Raw genomic sequence first — 8,525 nt, forward strand, 5'->3', positions numbered from 1 at the left:
AGATCACACAACAAATAAGGCTTGGACATATAGTTTAGTGGTAGGGTGCTTGCTTAGCTTGCCTGAGGCCCTAGCTTGCATCCCCAGCATGGAAAGACACACACACACACACACACACACACACACACACACACACAAATTCATACATTGAACCAAGATCACACAGCAAATAGACATCAGGGTCTGGAATGCCTCTCCAACTCTTATCCTACATCATGGTGCTTCACTGATGGAAGCCACTTGCGACCCCTCAATCTATAGACTGGCAGTAAAGAAACACAGTCCCTGCCATTTAGAGACAACGATGAACAGACATTATCCAGACAGACTGGCAGGAGGCCTGTGCCAGCAGACCTTAAACAACCCCTTTTAAGACGGGCCTTTGGCGTCAGTTTCTGATTCTTGGTACATCTCCCTCCTGGTTTGCTTTTACACCAACAAGGTAGGCACATGGCTCCGGAGGCCCAGCACCTTGAGGCTGGTCCAGCAGCCTGGGCTCCATTCATTTGTCAGCAGGACCCGGATTCTTTCCTGGCTATCAGAGAACTTGCTGCACTCCCAGATGCTGAAGCAAGTGCCTTCTTTTGTGTCGGTGCTCACAGCCCTTTAAATCATGCATTCTTTTAACATGGGCAAGCTGGCCAGGATAGGGCCTGGCAGAGCACACTGCTGCCCCCAGCGAGAATCAGTAGGTTCCAGAGAGCGGCAAATCCGCAGAGGCAAGATCCACTACCAGATTAACGAGAGATAGCAGGGAACAAACCACGGGTGCCACGTGGACACCGGAAGTGGTGGAGAAGCAAGGGCAAGGAATCCACAGCACAAGAGTTGTCAGGCGTCAGCCACAGAGCCTGAAAGTGAAAGAGGGAAACCGCACATGGAAAAGGGGAGGTGGCTGCCGAGCCTCCTCTAGACGCGGGGACGAACAAGCAGGCCTGATGGGGATCCGTGTGAAACAGTGTGTACCGATTTTTATGAAGCTGTGAACGTAAAGAAAGGCCCGGTGAGTCAGGAGCCCTGCAGAGGAGCTAAGGCTCGCATTTGCTGTGTAGCTCTGACTCACCATGACTCGGGCAGGAAATCTGATTGCTTGTGTCTCTTTCTTTATGCAGTGTGATCATAGATTTATTATGGAAAGGGAGAAAGAATTCCGAGAGCGGGAGGGCCTGCGAGGGATGAGTGCCGAGGTTGCTTGTTTTTTATTTTTAAAGAAACACTTCCATGTTGTGAGGATGTCACACTTACCAAGTCATGCTAGTTGATTATAAATTGACCTGAATGTTGGCTTAAGTTCTATTATGTACACAAGTTTAGTAAAAACCCAGCAAGAGTCCTGTGTGTCCTTTATTAAGAAGGTAAAATTCAGGACAGTCTAAGGAGCAAAAGTAGTAATACAGGGTGAGCTCTGCCTTAAGAAAACACGACAGGCAGTGACTTGGCTGGGACTCATCATTATGCTCTGTACCCTGACCTCTCTGCCCGCCCACAACGGAAACTATAAAGTCCATCAAAAGAGAATCGGTAGTTAGTTAGGTGTGGTGGCTCACACCTGTAATCCCAGAATTGGGTGGAGGGTGGCCAGGAGGATCACAAGAGAGAATCTGTTAAAAAGATTATGTATATCCACACAATGGAATGCTAGGTAGTTTTCAAAGGCAGCAAGAGGGCCAGGGTGGTGCTGGTGGTGGTGGTGTAGTGATAGCCTAGCCTTTGCAAGGCCCCGGATTTGATCCCCACATTACAGAACAGAAAATAAAACACAGTATTCCTTATCCCATTGGCTGTGGCTCCTAGGGCTGACAGAAACTACAAGCTGGTTATTTGACTAGCACAGGAGGACACGGTGGTTGAATGCTGCTTTATTGCTTTTGTTAATGGTTCCCTAATAAGCAGCCTTGGCGCCCAGCGAGTCTGGTCCAGCAGAGCTGGATGAGCATGGAAAGGGGAGCCATGATCTGCCTAGCACCACCCATCACGCTATCTCTGTTCATGTCCCAGCCATGCAATAGGGTCAAGAAGGGTGCTCCATTTTCATAACCTAAGGAGATTGCAAGCATGATCCATGAGAGGAGTCTCAGGAGACACGGTGCATGATCTGTCTCCAGGGTTGCTCTAAGAAGAACACAGCAGCAGACACGTGGCCATGTAGGAGTTATTTTAGACTGGGTTGAGATAAGACAGGTAGGCTGACCATGACTTGTTGTTACTGAGAGATCACTGTTTCACTCCTACAGCCTGCAGGGATGGCAGCAGAGTGCAGGGAGGGTAACAATCTCTCTCAGAGCGAGAAGTGTGAGTGGTTTTATCTCTCTGCACATAAGGAGGCCAACAGTGATGGCATGGTGATCTATACGGCTTCATCAATGGTGACAATGTACATGTTGTGCACTTATACTTGAGGTGACAGTAGTAACTTCATAATCAAGGTTTCTTTCCCCCTATTTTTAATTTTTTTTTGGAGACAGAGTTTCATGTAGCCCAAGCTGGCTTCCAACTCACAACCTAGAAGAGCATGACCTTCACAGCTTCTGATTCTCTCATCTCTGCCTTCGCATACTAGGATTCCAGGCAGATAATGATAAATAGTGACTCACTTAGCTTCAGAAAACCCAAGCCTGATAGATTCTGGCCCTTCAGCTCATGAGTTCTTTTCTCTGCAGAAAGCAGACCATGTTGCTATAGAAGACCTTTAAAATGAAGATTGGCAGAAACCACTGCAATTGTGGAAAGATTGCTTTCAACCATTCGATTGAGAAGTAATCACCATGAAACTTTGGATTTAAACTCAAGTGTATGGGCTGTGAACCATGTTGTGGTTAGCTTTGTAGACTAACCTTTGTGTGCAGTTTAGGTGATTGCCTCGGAACAGACAGCATGCAATCCTAGCACTTGGGAAGTGGAGGCAGAGGATCAATTAATGCCACATGAGAAACTGTCTCAACAAGCAAATGAAAAGATGGCTATCCCATTATGAAGCTGTGCTGGTGGGGCATAAGTGAGTTATTTTTTAAATTTCCATTTAACATGGGTGAATGTTAAATTTCACTTAGCGATCTTTACTACCTGAGATTGCTCAAGGCACCCCTGAAAGTGATAGTGTAGACTCTAGAACATTCAAGGTTCCTCTCAGTGTCTGCAGTGGCTCACACTTACTTTCCGAGGCTTCACCTTGTCTTGTAAATCATACTGGCCGATTCCTTTGTAGCTGATCCCAAGCCACCATGGAAGTCCCTGCTTATCCTAAAAAGTAGGAAACAAAACAAAAACAAAAAACATGAGACCCAAGATCTGGTAAGTCTTCTAGAGGGGAAGCGCCATCAATTTCTTTCCTTTAACAAGTGCCAACAAGTCATAATAAATGTGCCTTCATAAATAGAACCTTGCTGAGAACCTCAACTTGTTGAAATAATCTCTTCAAATAATACATACACACAAAAGCCAATACTGTTAGCGTCCAAAATAATGAAGCATTTAGTGCTTTGATTAAATTGTTGGGAGAGAATAAAAAAAATGTAATTCAACCAAGAACTAATCCACACAAAGTTATTTATAATTTCAAAAAGACTCCTTGTTCTCTTAGTTAACAGGCAGCTATAAAGGCTGGGAAGTTTCCAGGGATTACCCGGGGAAAGGCAGAGGTTCCAAGGCCCAGTGCTCAAAGCACAATTAACAATGAAGAGGGAGAAGCAAGAACACCTTTTGGGGAATTGGACAACTCCCAGCATGAATAATCAGTCTGAGATACATGTGAGGAGTGGATATGGATGATATTCTATTATAAATACACTGTGTTCCTAACCCTGTTTATTGGGATTTTCCAATAAAAAGATATTAATAGAAAGAAAGAAAAATATAGGCTTAGGCATGTGTGGATATGCAGAGCAGAATCAGTGAAAATTAAGATGAAATTAATATACATTTTTAGCACAGGCATCCTCAATATGAAAGTGAGTATTATCTGATTTTCCTCCATATGCACTGGGAAAGATGTCAACACTATCATGACATCAAAAGTCATGGAAGAGCTAATCAGTTATAAAATTATGCTTCTCTCAAACAAAATCTCCCTCATCTCTGCTTCATCTTTTATCATCAAAGTATTTCTTATCCAGTTTCTTCCTGCTTATCAGCACAAGAAGACAAAGCACACTGATGAGGGTGTGATACTGCAAATTTTGCAAAATTTTCAGCATTTCCTATGGGGGTTTGCATAAACACTGAAGACTGGCATGACTGTCACACGGAGAACATAAAGAGCTGGGAGCATTCGAGGGGCAAATAACCGGAAGGCAAAAATCGCTGTGGGTAGACTTGAGAATGCAGGTGAAGCTCGGTGCTACAGGAGAAATTTATCATGCCATGGGTCCCAGGCTCAATACCCAGCATGCAAGTAGAGTGAGAGAGGCAGGGAGGCAGGGGGAGGGGAGAGAGAGAGAAAGGGGGAGGGGGAGGGAGGGAGGGAGAGAGAGAGAGAGAGAGAGAGAGAGAGAGAGAGAGAGAGAGAACTAATACACCTGGGAAAGCACCTGAGTGCAGTATTTTGCAAAGATAATGTGCTTTATAATTTGCTAAAAATATGAATAAACTTAAAACATGGATGGAAATGATTCTACTTAAAATGTTGAAATGTGGGGGCTGAATGAGAAAATGCTCAGTAGTTAAGAGCACTGGCTGGTCTTCCAAAGGACCAGGGTTTAGTTTTGGGCACCCACATGGCCTACAACTATCTGTTTCTCAGGTTCCAGGGAATCTAATGCCCTCTTCTGGCCTCTATGGGCACTGCATCCATGCAGCGCACAGATATACATGGAGGCAAACACTTAAACACATACAAATAAAACAAATAAATCTTTTAAAAGATAATGAAGGCCAGGTGGTAGTGGTGCATGCCTTTAATCTCAGCACTTAGAAGGCAGAGGCAGGCAGATTTATGTGAGTTCCGGGTCAGCCTGGTCTACAGAGTGAGTTTTAGGATAGCCAAGGCTACACAGAGAAACTGTCTTGAGAAACAAAACAAAACAATTAAAAATACTTCAAATCCTAGACACAGTTCACGCACACACTAGATGCTCTTTTAGACAGCCTATGACTTGCACAGCCTGGTGAGCATTGTGGAAAATTCTGGAATATGAGAAGCACTTACCTTTACTGCGTAATAGTGGACTCCATAGGTTGGTAGGGCTTCTACTATTTTCATATACCTAAAGAAAGTGGAGACACATCATCAGATAATTGAAACAACCAAGGGGACTTCGGGGGAAACTGATTTCAGGGAACAGAGTTTGCTTCTACTTCCCTCCTTTAGCCATGACTAAGCTCGTTGACTTATGTAAAAATAGAATAATAAACCTTTGTAGGGCATAATATGGTTTGTACCTTATCTAAATGCCAGGGGCTTTCTAACAAAGCAAACAGAGTAAAGGCTTATGCGGCTTACAAATGGATTGCGTTGGAAACCCAAACTGTAAAATTTAAAAAAGACTTATTTATGCATTTTTTCTGTTTTTTGTTTTCCAAGGCAGAGTTTCTTTGTGTGACCCTGGCTGTCCTGAACTTTGTTCTGTAGACCAGGCTGGCCCTGAACTCCGGGTGATGTGACAAAGTCACATGACACCACACCTGGCCCATGTGTGCACACTCTGCATATGCTATTTTTGCTTCATGCACATCTGCACACAAGAAGAGGCCATCAGGATCCACAGGACTATAGTTGTAGAGGGCTGTAAGCACCATGTGGATGCAGGAAACTGAATTCAGGACCCCTGGAAGAGCAGCCGGCTCTCTTAACTGTTGAGCCATTACTCTAGCCCCACATAGCAATTCTTTTTTAAGGCGAATACTTAACACACAAACAGTAAGAACCAACTTTTAGACCAGGTATGGTGGCTCATGACTGTAGCCTCAGCACTCAGGAGGTTATAGACCAGCCATGAGACCCTGACTCAAACTACCCCAAATCCTCAGAAACCAGGTCTGGGGGAGAGGAGAGAGAGGGAGAGTATAAATATTCATCTTAGTGTCATCCTCATGATAGATTATTAAGGTAGTAATTACAATGTCCAGAAAATTGATTTTTACAATGTCATTAAAATGTCCTCTTAAAGCCGGGCAGTGGTGGCATATGCCTTTTGGGAGACAGAGGGTGGTGGATCTATGTGAGTTCAAGGCCAGCCTGGTCTACAAGAGCTTGTTCCGAGACAGGCTCCAAAGCTACAGAGAAACCCTGTTGATGTGGGATTCCCCTCTGTATGCTCTGATTATCATTGGTTAATAAAGAAACTGCTTTGGGCCTATAGCAGAGTTACAAGGGAATAGGGCTAGGTGGGGGAAAACTAAACGGAATACTGGGAGAAAGAAAGGCAGAGTAAAAGAGAAGCCATAGGAGCCACTGCCAGAGACAGACACTGGGAACTTTACCCGGTAAGCCACTGCCATGTGGTGATGCACAGATTTATAGAAATGTGTTAAATTAAGATGATTAAGATATAAAAGTTAGCCAATAAGAAGTTAGAGCTAATGGGCCAAGCAATGATTTAGATAATATGGTTTCTGTGTGATTATTTCAGGGTTAAGTGGTCGAGAATGAAGCAGGCGGCCTCCTCCAAAACTCTGTCTTGAAAAACAACAACAACAACAACAACAACAACAACAAAAAACCCAAAAATAAAAAGAAACAAAAAGTCCCCTCAAGGAAGGCAGTGTTGGTGCACACCTTTAATCCCAACACTCAGAAGGCAGAGACAGGTGGATCTCTGTGATTTCGAGGCCAGGCTGGTCTTTGAAGCAAGTTCCAGGACAGCCAGAGCTGCAACACAAAGGAACCCTGCCTTGAAAAAAAAAAAGAACAAAACCAAAAAATAACAACAAAAGTCCCCTCAACATATGGAAATATATTGATTGTAGTCAAGTTTACCTAACTGTAAACATAACATAGCAGTTTTTAGAAATACATACTTTAAAGGGGTGAACATTACGGTTGTAAATCAGTATTCTGGCCTAGGGTGTGGCTCAGTTGGTAGGCTGCTTGCCTAGCTTTCCCGGAGCCCTGCCTATGACCCCCAACACTGAATAAACTCAGTAAGGTATTGTATGTTAGTAGTACTGGGAAGTGAAGACAGGAAGTTCGTAAATTCAAGGTCATCCTGAGCTACACCGTGAGTTCAATGGTACCCTGGAATACATGAGCTACTCTCTCAAACAGACATTAGGCACACAAATAAAACTTATGGCAATCATGTCACCGCTTCTGTTTATGTTCAAGAAGGTAGCGAGGACTTTTAAGGAGTGGGATGAACTCTATAAAAATTCTCCATCCCCAAGAAACTGAAGTCCCCACTTAATTTGAGGGTACTTCTTAAAAAATAACATTTTTATTTAGTAATTGAGACTTTAATACAATATACTTTGATCACATTTATTCAATTTTGAAGTTTTTTTTAAATGACATTGTGAAGATCAATTTCTTTGGACATTGTAATCACTAACTTGGTATTTCTTAAATAACTGCCTTACGTGTAAATGAATATAAAGGGTACAGGAGTTCGGTGAGTGTGCCAAGATCATGCAGTGGACAAACTCAGAGCAGGGATTCGAACTTTACAGGTAAGTGTTAACCAAGTTAAACAGACTACGTTTGTAATCACACAACAGCTATCAAGAGAGGTAAAAAGTAAGTACACCTCCTGACTAAAATCCATCAGAGATATTATCTTTCCATACTTGCTCCTTCCCTGGAGCACCCTCCACCACCTGCACCTAGCTCAGGAAACAGGTACAATGGATTGGAACATCAAGGGTTCAATCTTAGAACTGGTGACTTCTGCCTTCTGCCTGGAGCATCACAGGTGTGCACAGGTGCAGAGTGGATACTGATTCCAGTGAAGAAGTGAGAGCATGAAGAAGGCCGTGTCCTCTCCAAGGGACAGGCCACCTGGGTCATTTCACTTCTCACATGACCTGTGCCACCCTTAGCAGTTCTTATTCTTTCTCTTAAAGCTATGGCCCTAAGAGTTTCTCTCCAGTTGCTGGAGCAATTAGAACTAAAGCAGATTGCTTTTCATAATCATAGAAGTTTATTTTATCCAGTGAAGAGTTCTTAATAAATCAGTGGTACTTCTATATAGTCAAAGAGTATGACAGAAGCTGGGTGTGGTGGCACTTAGAGTCCTAGCAATCTGGAGGCAAGTGGAGCCAGGATTCAAAACTAACTATCCTTAGCTATTGAGTTGAGGGTTAGCCTGTCTACAGGAGACTGACATCTATGTATGTATGTATGTATGTATGTATGTATGTATGTATGTATGTATCTATCTATCTGTTAGGAGCCAATTTCCTCCTAAAATAATTGTGTTAGGAATCGTTCTATTGACAGAGCCTACCCCACACCCAAATTTGCTGATGGAGAGCTATCTGTTAGCAGAACCCACCCCACATTCCAAACTATCTAGGGAACTAGGTGTGGCAACTCGTGACTTCTTGGCCTGCAGTGACCTGACCGAAGGTAACCTCCTGGCTACGTGACCAAC

The 8,525-nt window shown here is 43.5% G+C and overlaps 1 protein-coding gene across 2 annotated transcripts in view; it reads right to left on the reverse strand.

Moving 5' to 3' along the window:
• Frmd4b (FERM domain containing 4B) overlaps positions 1–8,525 on the reverse strand; it is a 191,707-nt gene that overhangs the window by 34,501 nt on the left and 148,681 nt on the right. For both annotated transcript variants that reach the window (XM_026788213.1, XM_005364928.3), the window contains exons 10-11: positions 5,144–5,201; positions 3,154–3,240 (exon numbers count right to left, since the gene is read on the reverse strand). In XM_026788213.1, the coding sequence (XP_026644014.1) occupies positions 3,154–3,240; positions 5,144–5,201 (145 nt within the window). The remainder of the gene's footprint in view (positions 1–3,153; positions 3,241–5,143; positions 5,202–8,525) is intronic.

Source organism: Microtus ochrogaster, unplaced genomic scaffold (assembly GCF_000317375.1).
Source record: "Microtus ochrogaster isolate Prairie Vole_2 unplaced genomic scaffold, MicOch1.0 UNK1, whole genome shotgun sequence".
Lineage (NCBI taxonomy): Eukaryota > Metazoa > Chordata > Mammalia > Rodentia > Cricetidae > Microtus > Microtus ochrogaster.